At 43.1% G+C, this 18,940-nt stretch overlaps 1 protein-coding gene across 1 annotated transcript in view; it reads right to left on the bottom strand.

Annotated features, from left to right (window-relative positions):
• Positions 1–18,940, bottom strand: part of Nrg4 (neuregulin 4) — a 73,132-nt gene that overhangs the window by 4,465 nt on the left and 49,727 nt on the right. The window contains exons 4-6 of the mRNA XM_052760902.1: positions 18,467–18,546; positions 10,907–10,995; positions 8,004–8,126 (exon numbers count right to left, since the gene is read on the bottom strand). Coding sequence (XP_052616862.1) covers positions 10,979–10,995; positions 18,467–18,546 — 97 coding nt within the window. The 3' untranslated portion in view covers positions 8,004–8,126; positions 10,907–10,978. The remainder of the gene's footprint in view (positions 1–8,003; positions 8,127–10,906; positions 10,996–18,466; positions 18,547–18,940) is intronic.

Raw genomic sequence — 18,940 nt, forward strand, 5'->3', positions numbered from 1 at the left:
GTAGGAGGCCTTACTGCCTTAGCTTTCTCAATTTTGTGTAGACCTGGATCAAGATCCAGAAGGCCAGTAGCAAAAGAGAGTAGTTTGTGCTGCTAATTTAACAAAATGAGCATGCCAGGAGTTACAGTAGAAATGAAGACATCTGAGTGCTTTCTAGACAACTGGTGGAAATTTTCAATAGAAAAAAAGTTAACATCACTATAAATTCAGTTTTGATGGAAGCAGAAGACTCCAGAACCATGAAAATAAAGGTGATTGACTTGATTTTTTAGTTGTAGACTGGATGGGTTGGGTTAATGTTGACTTGGAAATGTTAATGATGCATAGTAGACTCTATAGTAAAAATCCTATGTTTAATAGGCAGAATAACATTGTTTCTGTGTAGTTACCAGAAAGTTATTTTTATATTGGCCCCTTTCAACGGGTAGCAGTGATAAGTGCCAAATGTGTTGTTTTGTAATGGATATTTCACTTCTGCCCTGTGCCACATCTGGAGATAGGTTTCTAGAACTTCTGCTGATATATAGTAAAAAGCCCCTGGCAGAAGGCGTCAGTAAAGTCACAAATGTTTTGGAGTTAAGAGTGTGGAACACTTGCATCTAAGTAAGTGTTTGTCCTATGTTTTTGCTCAGGTCAGTAACAGACTAAAAGCAGGATGGTGTTGGTTTTAATAGCAAGGGGTTAGACTGAGAAACAATTTGAGACCACTGTTTTAACATTTTTCTTACTGTCCAGGATTCAGTCACCCTGCCTTTACTCAGTAAACATACCTAGTCCACAGTCTCCTGATACTAGAGTTACAGACAGGAGTGAAGTACACTGACCAAAGAGACATCAGCAGAAAGATAATTAAGAATCTCCTAGCTCTGTTCCTTGGCAGAAACAGCAACAACTAGGCCAGTTTTATCAGAGCTCTAGAAAACAGGTTCATCCAACAAAAAGAAAACTCAGTCAAGAAAATCCATCTCCAAAACGGTAGCTAGATTCTGTGATGTTTTCAGCCCCTCCTCCCCCTTGCGACAGTGATTCTTAAAGCTGTAGAAGCCAAGTTCTCATTCATAAACTGGATGAAGTGGAAGAGACCCTCTCTGTAGATTTGTGTACCTCTGTAGCCCCTCTGGATAGTACCTGAGGTGCTAATAAAAGGTGCTTGGTTGGTTGGATTTGTTTGGTTTTGCCTCACTTGGGACTTGGTGGGCACTGCTTGTAAAAGCTGCAAGGATCACAAATGCCAGAGTCCAGAGAAGATGGAGATGGAAAACTGACCATTTGAGGGGAGACACTGGGAAGTTAGAACGTTCAGCCACACGTACAGAGGCTTTAGAATGGCACAGATGTCCAGAGAAGTCACTTGTTCCAAAGATCTAACACCCTGACCTTTTAACTGTGCCTGCTCCCTAAGCTCAGTGAATAACTAACTACATGTCAAAGGATTTCCCAGCCAGTTTGGAGAAACTGGTGTAAAGGGGGATTGCTGTATTAATACAAATTAATACAAAGGGGAGGGGACGTCAAATGAAGGGTCACACAAAAAGAACACTCTAAAAGGCTTGGAAGTAAACACAAGTGGGTGATACCTTTAAATAACAAACCAGCAAACATTGAGATAGAGTGGAGGGGGTGATATTGTTAAAATGAGTAACATGTACTCAGAGGAACAGAGAAATGAGGTCTGTTCAAAGAATCATCAAGATAAATTCCAGCAAAATGGCTCAGCAGGTAAAGGTGCGTGCCACCAAGACTGACACCCTGAGTTTGATGTCCACGACACATGATGGAAGAAGAGCACCGACCGATGGAAGTTGTCCTTTGACCGCCACACATATGCTGGGGTATGCGTCCGAGAGTTCGAACACAGATGATTGAAAAGGAAGCAAGGTAAGCTGGTACATTAGCTAATGAAGTCCAATATTAAACTTACTGGAGACTTAAGTATGCTCACAGGAATTACAGGAAGGTGATAAGGGACAGAATCAGTGTCCACAAAGAAAGGATTTATGAAAAGCTTCCCCTACCCCCCCCCCCCCCCAAATGACCTCACCAGAGACTTTCAGGGGCCACTGGGGACAGAAAGGAACAATGGGGAAGCTGGAAGCAGAAGAGTATAAACCGGTGAACCCAGCATGAAGGATTTGTGGGGCAGACAGACAAACCACTGGCCAACACAGCACTGTTGTTTTCAAGGAAAAACAGGAAAGCCATTTGGTAAAAATTCTTTTGTAATTAAAAAAATAAAAATCACAACTATATGTTGAGGGAAACTACGCCAACATAAAAGCCACCATGGAAACACCCATGGTGAACTTCCTGTCTGTTGGACAGGCTTCTCTTCTAGGATGGGAAGAAGGATGCTTGCCTGCACCATTGCCAGTCAACATAGACTGATTGGAGCAGATAAGCAACTGAAAGAAAGACATCCACCATATAAACAAACGAAAAGGGAAAAAAATGCACATGATCATCTTACAACATGCTGAAAAAGCCGTTGACAAAATCTAACACCCCTTCATGAAAAAGATCTTGGAGAGATCAGGGATACAAGGAACATACTTAACCATAATAAAAGAAATACGGGCTGGAGAGATGACTCAGCAGTTAAGAGCACTGGCTGTTCTTCCAGAGGTCCTGAGTTCAATTCCCAGCAACCACATGGTGGCTCACAATCATTCATAATGAGATCTGGCGCCCTCTTCTGGCCTGCAGGCATACATGCAGGCAGAACACTGTATACATAATAAATAAATAAATCTTAAAAAAAAATAAATCTTAAAAAAAAAAAGAAAAAGAAATACACAGCAAATCGACAGCCAACATCGAATTAAATGAAGAGAGAAACAAAGCAATTCCACTAAAATCAAGACAAGACAAAGTTGTCCACTCTCTCCATTTCTATTCAATATAGTACTTGAAGTTCTAGCTAGAGCAATAAGACAATAAAAGGAGATCAAGGGCAGATTCAAATTGGAAAAGAAGAAGTCAAACTTTCACTATTTGAAGATGATGTGATAGTATACATAAGTGACCCCAAAAATCCTACCAGGGAACTCCTACAGCTGATAAAGTCCTTCAGTAATGTGGCAGGATACAAGATTAACTAAAAAAAAAAAATCAGTAGCCCTCCTATATACAAATGATAAATGGGCTGAGAAAGAAATCAGAGAAACAACACCCTTTACAATAGCCACAGTAATATATCTTGGGGTAACTCTAACCAAGTAAGTGAAAGAACTGTATGACAAGAACTTTAAGTCTTTGAAGAAAGAAATTGAAGAAGAAAGCAGAAAATGGAAAGATCTTTCATGCTCTTGCATAGTTACAATTAATAGTAAAAATGGCAGTCTTACCAAAAGCAATCTACAGATTTAATGCAATCTCCATCAAAATTCCAACACAATTCTTCACAGACATAGAGAGAACAATACTCAACTTCATATGGAAAAACAAAAAAACCTAGGATAGCCAATACAATCCTTTACAATAAAGGAACTTCTGGAGGCATCACCATCCCTGACTTCAAGCTTTACTGTAGAGCTATAGTAATAAAAACAGCTTGGTACTGGCATAAAAACAGACATGTGGATCAATGGAATCGAATCAAAGACCCTGATATAAATCACACACCTATGAATAGCTGTTTTTTGAAAAAGCCACCAAAATTACACAATTGGAAAAAAGCATCTTCAACAAATGGTGCTGGCATAACTGGATGTTATTAACATGTAGAAGGCTGCAAATAGATCCATATCTATCACCATTCACAAAACTGAAGTCCAAGTGGATCAAAGACCTCAACATAAATCCATTTAAACTGAACCTGATAGAAGAGAAAGTGCAAGTAGCTTTGAACGCATTGGCACAGGAGACCACTTCCTAAATATAACACCAGTAGCACAGACACTGAGATTGACAATTAATAAATGGGACCTCCTGAAACTGAAAAGCAAAGGACACAGTACGTAAGACAAAACGACAGCCCACAGAAATGGGAAAAGATCTTCACCAACCCCACGTCTGACAGAGGGCTGATCTCTAAAATATATAAAGAACTCAAGAAACTAGACATCAAAATACCAAATAATCTGATTTAAAAATGGGGTACAGGGCTGGAGAGATGGCTTAGAGGTTAAGAGCACTGATGGCTCTTCTGGAGGTCCTGAGTTCAATTCTCAGCAACCACATGGTGGCTCACAACCATCTGTAATGAGATCTGGTGCCCTCTTCTGGCCTGCAGACATACATGCAGGCAGAACATTTGTATACATAATAAATAAATAAATCTTTTTAAAAAATGGGGTACAGAGCTAAACAAAATTCTCAACAGAAGAATCTCAAACAGCCAAAAGACATTTCAAGGATTGTTCAACTTCCTTAGTCATCAGGGAAAAACAAATCAGAATGACTCTGAGATACCATCTCATACCTGTCAGAATGGCTAAGATCAAAAACACTGATGACAGCTTATGTTGGAGAGGATTTGGAGCAAGGGGAACACTCCTCCACTGTTGGTGGGAGTGCAAACTTGTACAGCCACTCTGGAAATCAGTATGGTGGTTTCTCAGAAAATTGGGAATCAATCTACCTCAAGATCCAGCAATACCACTCTTGGGCATATACCCAAAGGATACTCCATCACACCACAAAGACACTTGCACTACTATGTTCACAGCAGCATTATTCATAATAGCCAGAACCTGGAAACAACCTCGATGCCCCTCAACCGAAGAATGGATAAAGAAAATTTGGTACATTTACACAGTGGAGTATTACTCAGTGGTTTAAAAAAAAAAAATGGCATCATGAAATCTGCAGGCATATGGATGGAACTAGAAGAAAATCATCCTAAGTGAGGTAACCTAGACCCAGAAAGACAAACACAATATGTCCTCAGTCATAAGTGGATAGTAGATGTAAAGCAAAGGATAACCAGGCTACAACCCATAGTCCTAGAGAAACTAGGTAACAAGGAGGACTCTAAGAGGGATGCTTGGATCACCTTGAGAAGGGGAAATAGGGGCTGGAGAGATGCCTTAGAGGTTAAGAGCACTGGCTGCTCTTCCAGAGGTCCTGAGTTCAATTCCCAGCAACCACATGGTGTCTTACAACCATCTATAATGAGATCTAGTGCCCTCTTCTGGCTGCAGGCATACCTGCAGGCAGAGCACTGTATACATAATAAATAAATCTTTGAGAGAGAGAGAGAGAGAGAGAGAGAGAGAGAGAGAGAGAGAGAGAGAGAGAGAGAGAGAGAGAGAAGGGGAAATAGATGAGTTCTCCTGGGTAAACTGGCAGGGGGTGGGGTGGGGGTGGGGAAGGAGGAGATAGGGGATGGGAACATGAGGGATTGTGATAGTTGAGTTGGGGGAGGGACAGAGAGGGAGGGCAACAAAAGAGATCTTGATGGAAGGGGCCATTACGGGGTTAGGGAGAAACCTGGAATAATAATACCAGGAATCCACAAGGATGACCCCAGCTAAGACTCCTGGCAATAGTGGAGAGGGTGCCCGAACTGGCCTTCTCCTGTAGTCAGATTGGTGACTACCCTAATTGTCATCATAGAACCTTCATCCAGTACCTGATGGAAGCAGATGCAGAGATCCACAGCCAAGCACTAGGCCAAGCTCCAGGAGGTCCAGTTGAAGAGAGGGAGAGGGATTAAATAAGCAAGGGGGGATCAAGATCATGATGGGGAAACCCACAGAGACAGATGACCCAAGCTTGTGGGAGCTCACGGACTCTGGACTGACTGCTAGGGAGCCTGCATGGGACCACCTAGACACTCTGCATGTGGGTGACAGTTGAGTAGTTTGGTCTGTTTGTGGGGCCCTTAGCAGTGGGACCAGGATCTGTCCTTGGCACATGAACTGGCTTTTTGGAACCTATTCCCTATGTTGGGATGCCTCGCTCAGCCTTGATGTGGCAGGGAGGAACTTAGTCCTGCGTCAACTTGATATGCCATGTGTTGTTGACTCCCATGGGAGGCCTTACCCTTTCAGAGGTGTGGATGGTAGGAGTGAATGGGGGGTGGGTAGAAAGGAGATGAGAGGAGGGGATGGGAGGAGAGGAGGGAGAGAAAATTGTGATTGGTATGTAAAATAAATTTAAAAAACAATTAAAAAAAAAAGTGGCCTGGGACTTAAACAGGTCTCCAAAGACATAAATCACTAGCAAACATTGGCAGTATGGTCAACTTCACTGATGCACAGAGAAATTCAAGTTAAGCCCCAAGGAGAAATCACCCCATTATGACGGTGGGTGTCTTCCCTCTCCCTGTCTCTCTTTCCCCTCCCACACACGCAGTAACACAGATGCACAAGAAGTGTTGGACCCCGTACTGCCGGTAAGACTGTAAAGCGGTGGGTCTGTCAAAGAAAACGGTATGGTCCTTGTCAAATTAAGTACAAATTACAATTTGATCCAGAAATTCTACTCGAAATGTAATATTTTAAAATAAAAGCAGGGTCTGATGGTATATATTGAAACATCACTGCTTACAGAAGTCAAATTGGAAATAATCCAAGTATCTTTGCATAGTATACAGAGTGTAATACATCCACACTAAGTAATACTGAACTGTTATTAAAAGAATGGGATTTTGGTTAAGTATAGATGAGCTTTGAAAATATATTGAATGAAATTAGCCAGTTACAAAGGACAAGGAGTCTATGTCTTCAGTTACTCTGTTGGGCTTGAGAGGGCTTACATAAAGGGGGACTTAAGGAAGTATAAAGATTTGGTGTAGGATGATTAAAATGCTCTGGGGAGTGATAGTGGTCATGGCCCTATACAGAGTGAATGCATTTCAATGCTGTTGAGCTTTACTCTTCCAAGTGGTTTAAAACACTAAATCTCCTTGTATGGACCAGGCTGGCCGTGAACTCACAGAGATCCACTGGTCTCTGCCTCCCAAGGGCTGGCATTAAAGGTGTGCATTATCATCCCAAGTATTAGTAAATTTTAAAATTTTACAGTTGAGCTGAACTACCCTGGAAGTCCTCTCTGAGGACTAACTCTAGTACTGAAACCCTAGGCAAGCTGCCTAGGGAGAAAAGCAGTCAGTGGTCCTATCCGGCTTAGCACTTATAAACAAGCAGAATGGCAAGATCAGGGAACTGATGCTTGGCCCTGTAAACCTAGCTTACAACCTGTGGGTGATGAGCCATGGACCCTAGAAGAGGACCTACTACTGCCATCTCACAAAAGCAGTATAATTTCTAACTGCATTCTAAATATTTATCTTTTACTTGCCAGTAAACATCACTCGTCATCAAAGATGTTTGCAGTAGATGGAGATCGTTACAGGAATCCACAAAGTGGTCAAAATGCAGAGAACTAACTGTGGTGACCAGCCCCAAATGATACATCAACGACCCAACTCATTCACCTAAGGCTCAGGGAACATGGAGGAAGAACGGGAGGAAAGAAGCAGAGGTCCAGAATGGGACATCTGCCGTGAGACAGTGTCTTTATATGTGACAGGGAAGCTGCGCCCAAGAAACCTCGACAATATGGCTGCCTAGACAAGACCTTATAAATGACACTACCAGTTGATGTGATAGTGTGGATGGGGGAAGTCTTAAAAAACTTCACTTCTAGAAGAGATACAGGCAGTTATTGGTGGCTGAGAGAGAGAATCAGTGTTCTCCAGGGAGAAGCCCTCTGATAGGCTAAGAGGTCAGCCCTAAGCATATATGAGCAACACAAAATGACCTCAGCAGGTTGTGTTTAAAAGTGTGTGTATGTGTGTGTATAGATAGATAGATATCTATACACACATACGTATATTTATATATACATACTTACATATCCAGACACACACACACACACACACACACACACACACACACACACTATACGAAATAAAAAAAAATCCTCAAACACCCAAATTTTAAAAAACATCCAAAAAGAGAAAAGAAAATCCCAACTGTTCAAAGGGAAAATGCAGCGGTGAGCTGCAGCAGGGACAGAATCTTCCATGGCTCTGCCTGCCAGTCTGAGATACTTACTGTGCGGTCGCAGCCTCTGAGTCGGGAAAGCGCCAAGGGAAGCCACCAGTGGTTGTCAGATCAACAGGGAAAGGGAGAGCTGAACTTGGGAACAGGAGGGCTGCTGGGAGGAGACTCGGCGACCTGGAATGGTGGATGCACAACAGGCATTTGTCAAAAATGCAGAAAACCACACAAAGGAACTTTAACCTTTGGGCTTGAGCTAACTCAAAAGCATCAGTGTGCCTCGCTGGGGCAAAGCATTTACTAAAGGAGCTGAGGGGGCAGGTGGAAACGACTCAGATTTCTTGAGCAAGCCTCCACTTACTATGGAGTCACACTGCCAAACCTTCTGGAAGCTGAGCATATTCATGAGTCAAAATGCATTTAATACACACTTCACCCAACAAAACCTCGGGGTTTAGCCACACAGCCAGGGGAGCCCATGACTGTCCTGATCATGGGCTGCATGGAATCATGGGATAGTTTGCTGCCGACGGCCAGAACCCAATCTCTTACCACGTATTTTGAGTTTGTGGGAAGATAAAAGTCCAGTTCCTACTGGATGAGTATCAGCTTCACTAAGGCGTCCAAGCTGCCTGTGGGACCACCTCGGAGTCAAACTCTTAAGTTGCGGGCTACATCTTTTTTTTTTTTTTTTTTTTTTTTTTTTTTTTTTTTTTTTTTTTTGGTTTTTCGAGACAGGGTTTCTCTGTGTAGCTTTGCGCCTTTCCTGGAACTCACTTGGTAGCCCAGGCTGGCCTCGAACTCACAGCGATCCTCCTGGCTCTGCCTCCCGAGTGCTGGGATTAAAGACGTGCGCCACCACCGCCCGGCGCGGGCTACTTCTTAATTGGAAGTCTTCTAAAGCAGTTTTAGTTGAACATGTAAGGGTCACTTTGCCTACTTACCTCAAACCCTGACACTCCTGGTTTGTTAATCAATGATGCGTGAGTGGAGAGTTACGTGACACTCCACTCATAGGGCCTATGCTGGATGATGCTGTTTGGAGAAGCCTGCAGGCAGGGGTCAGGGGTCAGGGTCTGCTGTATCTCAGCTGTGCTTTAACAGTCACTAGCTCCGGACCTCTGCAAGAAGGTCCTAGAAGTTGCTGTGGCCTCTTGTCTACTGTGTTTCAGAGTAACCTCAACAGGAAAAAAAAAAAAAAAAAAAAAAGAAGAAAGAAATTGTTCTGGCCTGACCAATTAATGTTGCCTCCCCCAAAGAGATGAAATTTGCTTTCTGCAAAATAGGCAGCAAAAATTACAGGTCAGGTGATGAAAACAGGTCTGGAACTTGGTAAAGTTCTGGATCATTTATGTCAACTTCACACAAGCTAGAGTCATTTGAGACAGAGGAACCTCAATTGAGCAAACGCCTCCCTAAGATCTGGCTATCGGCAGGCCTGCAAGGAATTTTCTTTTTTTTTCTTTTTTTCTTTTTTTTTTTTTGGTTTTTCAAGACAGGGTTTCTCTGTGTAGCTTTTCGCCTTTCCTGGAACTCGTTTTGTAGACCAGGCTGGCCTCGAACTCACAGAGATTCGCCTGCCTCTGCCTCCCAAGTGCTAGGATTAAAGGCGTGCGTCACCACCGCCTGGCGGAATTTTCTTAATTAGTGGTTGATGGGAGAGGGCCCAACCCACTGTGGGTGGGGACATCCCTGAGCTAGTGATCCTGGGTGTGGGCAGGAAGTCTGAGGTTCTATAAGAAAGTATGGTGAACAGGCCACAAGAACATACCAGTAAGCAGCACTCCCTCATGGCCTCTGTGATAGCTCCTGCCTCCAGGTTTGGGTTCCTGCTCTGGCTTCCCTCAATGGACTGTGGTCCAGGATATGGAAGCCAAATAAACCTTTTCCTCCCCAAGTTGCTTTTGGTCACAGTGTTTCATCACAGTGCATACATCTGGTAACCCTAAGGCCTGTATGGATAGCAATCCTAAATTTCTTCTGGTATAGTTCTTCCATCTGTATTTGCCTACAGCCCGACCTTCTGGAGGCATTTTCTCAACTGAGATTCCCTCCTCTCAGCCTCTAGCTAGTGTATCCAGGTAGCTGATAGGTCTCAAACCTGAGACAAATAGCTAACTGAGGTGCCTATCTATCATATCTAAGCAGTCTTGGCTGCCAGGTTCTCCCAGCATCCCTCAGTCCCCACCTGTTACAAGGTAGGGCTGGTATACCCTGCCCCCTACCCTAAACTTCTCCAGGGGCTGGGCTGCCCTTCCCAGGAGCTGCCCTTTCCTATATAATCCAGCCATTTTGGTTACCCAGCCTTTTTGTCTATGGGTCTACCCTTTACCTTCCTGGCCTCTTGGTCTGGCTCTCCCCTTTCCCTTCTCACATGGCCCGACTCCTGGGTCATGTTCACTCTGGACTCTCAGATGTCTTTGCCTCTGGCTATGCTCTCCCTTTTATCTACAATGAACTTCCTCCTCCACCATACCTACGAGCAGTCATATCTTTCCTCTTTTTTCTTTTCTTTTTTTCTTTTCATTCAGTAGCCAACAGTGAAGTGAGGTATTTTATTTGTTTTATTTTGATTTTTGTTTTTTTGAGACAGGGTTTCTCTGTGTAACAGTCCTGGCTGTCCTGGAACTCACTTTGTAAACCAGGCTGGCCTCAAACTCAGAGATCCACCTGCCTCTGCCTCCCAAGTGCTGGGACTAAGGCAGGCGCCACCACCACTCAGCTGGTGAGGTGTTTTATAATTCAGTACTTCTTTCACTAAATAAATTTTCATCTTTTTCTTTCTTCAGACATTGCTCGGGATTTTGGCCCGTTTTGATGGTCCCGTCAGTGCTAGAGGGATTGTGTTGGGCCATCACACCTTGCACGGTGTGTTACTTCCCCTCCCCTCAACAGGCTGCCTTGGATAGGACTGTTAGCGAGCCTTCTGTCTAAGGAGAGGAGAATTAAGACGTTACCTTCTCCCGCCATACGGTTCACTTCCTGCCTGTGTGAGGTGGCGGAAATAATGTCCTTCACTGGGTGTGTCGTCAGTGATCTCTGTGACCTGTGGAAAGTAAGGTTGTACATGTGCACTCGGTTTTCTGCGTACACACACCCACCCACCCTCTTACCTGCATGTGTAAACCCACAGCTTCTGCTTGTGGCAGGTGACTTGAGGTGAACTTACCTCAGACATCCACACCGGCAGCAGCTGCCCTACAGTACCTGTGCACAGTCAGCATCCCCACTCTAGTCTCTCAAGTGCTCGCCTCTGCCTTCCTGCACTCTCTCTGCTGCCTGAAGTTCTAACAGGCTTAATGATCGAATAGTCACAATTAGAAAGGGCTGGGTAGGGCCAGAGAGCCAGAGTGAGTCACTGATAGCAAGGACAGCAGCGGATGCCAACCGTGGTAGAAATAGCAAACACAAGGATGGGAGAATCCTGGGGACAAAGCTGCTCTGGCCAGCAATCCCCAGGGACCTGTGGAAGGTCACGTGCAATGGGAACATGGGCTTGGAGGCCAGCAACAGGGCCCAGTCATGCAAGGAGCAGAACTGACTCCGTAACAGTGCCCTGTGACCTCTGCACACCCCACTCTTACAAATGAAAGAAAGAAAAGCAGAGATTTGGAAGCCAGACACATCTGGGCTTAAATTCTTGCTCTACTAGTGTCTAGACGCAAAAGCTCGACCTCCGAGCCTCCATTTTCCTCTGGATAGAAAGGACCACTTACTTCAGGCTCTCAGAAGTTGTCACATCTGAAACAGACACAGTGGCAGGCCCACACAGGCACAGTGACTAAGTCATGGGCACCAGGGACATGTACAACGTGATCTAGGGACTCGAAGCTATGGGTTTTCTAACTGAACTAGCAAGGAGGGTTGCCGAGAGATCTACATCCCAGAATACACCTGTTCCGGTCCCTGATGAATCAAGGCTTTAGGGGTGGGTGGTGTCTTTCATCACTAGGGTTGAATATGTCCTCTGACCTTTATAATTTTCACAACACAGGTCTGAGCTGAGGCTGTTGAGCACGTCCTACTGTCTGTAATGGGCTCATCTCAGAGTCTGGCTTTATCTCACCATGCAGACCTCATCTCCTTTGCTACGTTACGGCCTTAGATAGTAACATCGTTTGGCCTCGGAGAAGCGCCTGCTCAGATAAGCTAATTTTGTAAACTAAGCCTGATACCCATTCTATTTTGGATTTTGATTGTTGTTATGGTCTGTCTTTTTTCCTCCATTAAAAAAATACTCATTTTGGGCTGGAGAGATGGCTCAGTGGTTAAGAGCACTGGCTGCCCTGCCAGAGGACCCAGGTTCAATTCCCAGCACCCACATGTCAGTTCACAACTGTCTGTAACTCTAGTTCCAGAGGATCTAATGCCCTCACACAGACATACATGCAGGCAAAACATCAATGCACATAAAATAAAAATAAATGAATCTTTTTTAAAAACCCTCGTTTTATCCAGGCATGGTGGCTCACACCTGTAATACCAGTACTTGGGAGGTGGTGGCTACAGGATTATTTCAAGTTTGAGGCAGGCTCGAGCTACATAGTTGAGTTCCAGGGCACCCTGAGCTGTGGGGTGCAACTTAACCTCAAAGAGAGTAAACAAAAACCTAACTAATATGTCAAGAAAAAAGCAATTTGAATTTAAAACTCCCCAGTGTAGGGTATATTTTATGTATGGAAAGCCTGCAAGATCACTTCCTAGTCTTTTTATTATTTTTTAAATTATGTGTATGTGGCACGGGAGGGGTTCTGTATACATGAGGTCAGAAGTATAGGACCCTCCTGGAGCTGGAGTTACAGGTGGTTGGGAGCTGCTCAGCAGAGGTGCTGGTAGCTGACCTGTAAGAGCAGCATGTGCTCTTAAGCACAGAGCCATCTCTCCAGCCACCCTCTTCTTACTAGTGTGTCTTTGAAAATCGCAAAGGGATAAACATGTTTTATCTGTGCATGGTTTGTAAAAGGCAAGCAGTAACCGAGTTTTACAACTCTATCAACTACTCTGAGAACCATATCCAGAGGAGCGCTGGTGTTGGAGCGCTGGTGTGGATGGAGTGCTAGAGGGGTGCCCATGAGGTTGAAGCTCACAGCAGAGCACGGTATCTCTACACACCCCCTTTTGGATTCTGTTTGTGTTAACCTTCCCAGCTAATAGCACAATGATAAAGCTTTGCAGTTTTCTCTGAGGACGTTGACTGGCCGGGTCACCATCAAGCACTTTACCAAAGACTATGACTCCAGACGTCATTATTCCAGAGTAAGCCAAGACCAACCATCCATCAAACCACTAACGAGAGCCACCACTCAGTGACACAGTAAGGGACACATTCTCTTAGTATCTTGAAACTGATCATGTTGAGCACACAGAAGCTCAATGCATCACCCGAGAACATCATTATGGTGTGCCCTTCACGATGGCTGACTTCATGGTGAAATATGTGACAGGATTTACTGTTTTAACCATTGTCAAGTTTAGTGACATTAAGTAAAATCACATAACAGGAATGACCATCATCTCTAGAAATGTTTCATTATACCAAACTATTTCTTATAAGCACCAGAGATGGTTGAGAGCCACCATGTGGTTGCTGGGAGTTGAACTCAGGACCTCTGGAAGAACAGTCAGGGCTCTTAACCACTGAGCCATCTCTCCAGCTCCCATTATCCCAAACTAAAACTACACATTAAACAATAACTCTCCCACAGTCCCTGGTAGCCACAGTGATAACTTTCTGTCTCCATGGGCCTGACTGCTCAGCATCCCATCTTAGTGGAGTTACATAGTACTTACTTTGGCATCTGGATTTTTCACTTAGCATAATGTTTTCAGAGTTCATCCATATGATAGTATTAGGGTTACATTTCCTTTTAAGGCTAAGTAATGCTCCATTTATATGCATCCACTTATTTCATCTATTCATACATCACTGGATATCTGAGTGCTTTTCCACCTTTTTACTATTATGAATTCAACTCCTTTGAGTGTGGGTGTACAGATATTTGCTCATGCGTGTAGCCCCCAGTAGTCAACTGTTAGATAAAATGGCAAGTCTGTGGTTTTAAGACCTGTCATACCATTTATCAAGGTGACTATAATATTTTCTGTTCTTACCATCAATACACAAGGGTTCCAGTTTCTATACCTCCTTGCCAACACATGGTCTTTAAACAGCCATTGTCCTAATGTGTGAGGGGTCCACACTCCCCTTTTTATGTCCCCAGCGGCCAGTGATGCAGAACACATCACATGCTCTTGGAGAAATGTCTATTGAAATCCTCTGCCAGTTTTCAAACTGGGCTGTTGTTTTATTTGTTATGACTTATTTATTCAGGATTATTTCTTGTTATTAAATTTAAGTTGCTACTTTAATAATAAGTTTCATCATGGCATTTTCATATGTGTGTATCAGTGCATGTTGCTCACATTTGCCCCCTTGTATCCTTTGATGTCTCGCACCCTGCCATGTCCCCCTTCCTCCTGTCTGTAGTGGGATCCGTCCCCTGAGTTCTGGCAAAGTAACTCCATCTTACGATGCCATTTAAATGTTCGGTGTGCCTTTCCAGAGTCGGTCAGTGTTTGCTGAGACCAGCAGACCTCTGCAAGAGAAAAGACAGCACCCACATGGGCGCTAGCCTTCCCAGATCTGACCTGTCTGGGTCTCCTTGCCAGAGCCTGCAGTCACCTGACTTAACACTAGGCAGCACTCTGAGCCCAGGTTTGTACCAATTCTGCTCCCAACTGAGAACCATACAGAATCAGAGCTCAGTGAGTGGGACTTGGCTCTTCTTTGTGCCTGTGAGTCCCCTACACCCCTGTAAGTAACCCTAATGAACTCAATCATCATGCCAAGCTGAAACTGGCAGAATCTTTCTTAGGTCTGTCTGCTCTTGTTTGAGGTAAACAAAGGTTTCTTTACATTTTCCCAGGAAAGTCCCACGTCTCTCAAAAAGTCTCCTGTCCATTTTCATGCACACATATGTACACATGAAATGCATTCTCTACATTAAATATTAGAGCTGCGTGGGTTGAAAGCCTTTTATTCTGTTTTAGGGACTGATTTTTTGCAGATGGTGTCCTTTAATTTCATCAACTTTTGGTTTTGATGAAGTCCAATTTATCTAAGATTTTTTAGTTGACTATGTGTAGGTATTATATACAAGAAATCATTGCTGAGTTCAACTTTGGATTCTGATTTTTCTGAGTCTTGTAATTTTGGTCTTACATGTAGTCTCTCTCACCCACTTTGAGTTCATTTGTATATGGTGCTAGTGGGGCTGCTTCATTTTTAGTATATACACACCCAGCCTGGCATTATTAGTTGACTAAGACATAACCCACACTTACAACATTCACCTTTATATACTACTCACTGGCTTAAAAAAAATTACAGTCATACAGCCACAACCATGACCCAGTTTTTAAACAGATCCATCACCCTGAAAATACTTTTCAGGGCTATCTGCTGTGATTACTCACCCCAACCCCAGCCCTTAAGAACTCACTCACCTAACCTTAATACAAAGGTAAACGCACACAGGGCATTCTGAAACTTCTACCACACAGCTCAGCTGACTTTGGTCATGTGACAGCATGTGTACATGTGCCGTGCTTGTACAGCTATGACTTTACAGGCACAGCCATGGACTTTAAGGTGATTTCCACTCCCTGGAGACAGGAAGGAATGTTGTTGTGAACATTCTGGCTCATCATACAAACACAAGTTTTCATTTACTTGGTTAGCTGACTAGGAAGGAATTACTGGGCCATACCAACTTGTTCCTCAAGAAACTGTCCATGCCATTTTTATAGTCACTACAACAATGAACTATGCTTTCCCATATCCCACAGACTTTAAAAAAAACCCACAGCAGATTTAGTGTGTTAATTGGTATTTTATTTTGGCTTTTCAATCTTTTAATGGATTACAATGTCAAGTATTTTTCATGTGCTTATTAGCTATTTGTGTATTTTCTTTGGTAAAATGCCCACACTTGAGTTCAGTTGTTTTCTATTACTGAGTTGGTCTCAACTTCAACTGAACACGTTCTTGTATGTATATGTGTATATACATACACACATAAGTTTTTTGAGACAGGGTTTCTCTGTGTAGCCCTGGCTGTCCTCAAACACACAGAGATCCACCTGCCTCTGCCTCCCAAGTGCTGGGATTAAATTTGTGTGCCACCACCACTCAGCTAAGTTCTTGTCTATTTTATACCATCTGTCAGACATTTGATTTGCAAGTATTTTCTATTTTGTGCCTTGTATTTCATTTTTACAGTGGAATCATTTGAAGCATGGGAATTTGTCCTTTGCATACAGTCCAGTATATAAAGTATTTTACCAACTGAGCTTTTTATATTCCATCTTTGCCTAATCTAATGGCATGAAGACTTTCTCCTAAGAAACTTATATATTTTAGTTCTTACATTAACTGATATCTTGAGTTATTTTTTATATGGAAAGAATAAATTTGTCTTCTTGCATGTGGACATTGGATTGTCACAGCATCCTGTTAGACTGATGTTTAGGACTCCATGTCTAGGGCCTGTATCCATCTTCATGCCAGCACCAGGCTGTCTGAATTCTGGGAGTTTTGCGTCAAGCTGGGGGTCAGATAATGTAAGCTCTTCAGTGTGCTGATTCAGCATTGCTTTCCTATTCTAGACCCTTTTGTTTTCTAGAGGCATATTACAGTCACCTTGTCAATCGTCACAAAATCAAAGCACCTACTGGGATTTATTGGGATGGCATGAATCTCTGGGTGATTTGAAGAGAACTGACATCTTAATATTATGTTTTCTAAACCCTTCAACACAGTAATCTCTGCACTTAGGTGGGTCTTCCTTTTCTTTTTTTTCCTTAGCATAATTGCAGATTTCACTGTACAGGTCTGTATTAGTTACCTTTCTATGGCTGTGATTAAAACACTGTGGCCAAAGTAAGTCACAGAAGGAAGGCTTTATTTAACGTATGGTTAGGATTTGTTGGGCTTATGACTCTAGAGGTTTAAGTCCATCATGGCAGGGATGCCTGGCAGCAAGCTGCAGCTATGTTGTCAGGAACACAGCTGAGAGCTCACATCTTGATCCATAAGCAGGAGGTGGAGAGCACACTGGGAATGGCATGAATCTTTAAAAACCTCAAAGTCCCCTCCCAGAGTCACACCTCCTCCAACAAGGCCACCCCCACTAATCCTTCCCAAACAGCTCTACCAACTTTCAAGCAAATGTTCAAACACATGAGCCTATGGGTGCCATTCTCGTTCAGACCACTACAGGGTCTCATTACTCCTCATGTTTTTTGGTTTTTTTTTTTTTTGCTTTTTTTTTTTTTTTTTTTTTTTTGGTTTTTCGAGACAGGGTTTCTCTGTGTAGCTTTGCGCCTGTCCTGGAACTCACTTGGTAGCCCAGGCTGGCCTTGAACTCACAGAGATCCGCCTGGCTCTGCCTCCCGAGTGCTGGGCTTTTTGTTTTTTTACTACCCCTGTGTACTTTGAGATGCTGTAACAAATGGTGTGTTGTTTTAAAAGCTTCTATATCTAGCAGTTTCTGATATATGGAAATATACTTTACTTTTAATATTAACCCTCTTTCTTGCAACATTACTAAACTACCAGCTGGTCTCATACACTTGGTAGTTTTTGTTCTCAAGGAATTTGTCTATTTAATCTAAATTATGCCAAATCTTCTCCTGTCACCCTGTTTGCGGTGTTGGTAGGGACATCACCTAATTGTTGTTGATATCACTAATTCCTGTCATTTTCTTCCTCCTTGATTATCAGTGTTTTTTGAGACAGGGTCTCCTGCTGAGCCTGGATCTTACTGATGCAGTGAGATTATATGGCCAGCAAACCCCAGAGGTTTCCTGTTTCTGTTTTTCGGGCAGTAGGGTTATAGGAGCATGCCACCAAGTTCAGTTTTTTTTTTTTTAAGATTTATTTTAATGTGTGTGTGTGTGTGTGTGTGTGTGTGTGTGTGTGTGTGTGTGCATGCGCACATAGATGAAAATGCATATTGAGACCAGAGGTCAACTGTTGCTTCACACAGTCTGTCCATTCTTCATTGTTTTCAAGTCAGAAGAAGGAAATCCAGTGCCTGCTGTTTTGGTTTAGGCAGAAACCTCAAGATAGCTTAAAAACACTGATTCAACTACAGTTTCCCCAAAGATTCTCTCACTCCTAAGGTAACCCCCCATGACCCCTGCCTTCCCAGCACAGCCCACATCAGAATGCTTCTAGAACCCTGTTCCTCAGAGCTGCCCTAGCACATTATAGTTGATGGCATCATTTCAAGGGTTGGAATTCATATAATTTCACATACTTATTTTGAGAAAAATATTACTTCTTTCACACTGCTAATAAATTTATCCTCATGTGCAAAATTAATGGTTAACACAAAATCCATGGAAAAATTCTTAGGATCGCCCGTTTTTGAATGCCTGTGAACACAAATCCATACGCAGAACAGCAAAGATCTCACCCGTAGGCCTAAACATGCCATTCTGAGTGTACTCACTGTGGTGGGCACTGGGATTGGTTCTCTCCACCAGGCTGATCTCACACTGGGCTGAACTGGCCCTCTGAAGGTGGCCCTTCCTGGCATCAAAGAGGTGAGAAACACAAATGGAAAATACCATCAGCTTTGGGTCATCTGATTATAACCTCACCTAGAACTGCTTTAAATATTAAATGAAAATTGAAATGTGAATGTGAAAATGAAAATGAAATGTGGTGCTTTATTTTTTTTCAATATGCCAATCTCAATGTCTATATGTTAGCATTTTCTCTTTAGAGTAGGGATTCCGTGCTTTATGAGGCTGTGCTACGCACATGTGTTTTTCTTTAATCTGCTTGACATTTGCTGAGTCTGTGGGTAACTTACAAATTTCTGAACATCTCAGCTATTATCCTCTTCAAACACGGCCTCTGCCTCAAGTCTTTTCTCTCTCAAACTCCAGAAAAGTAAAAGAGTGAGACGTAGTCTCTTTGT

This window comes from Peromyscus californicus, unplaced genomic scaffold (assembly GCF_007827085.1).
Source record: "Peromyscus californicus insignis strain IS unplaced genomic scaffold, ASM782708v3 Scaffold_11__1_contigs__length_118956290, whole genome shotgun sequence".
Classification (NCBI taxonomy): domain Eukaryota; kingdom Metazoa; phylum Chordata; class Mammalia; order Rodentia; family Cricetidae; genus Peromyscus; species Peromyscus californicus.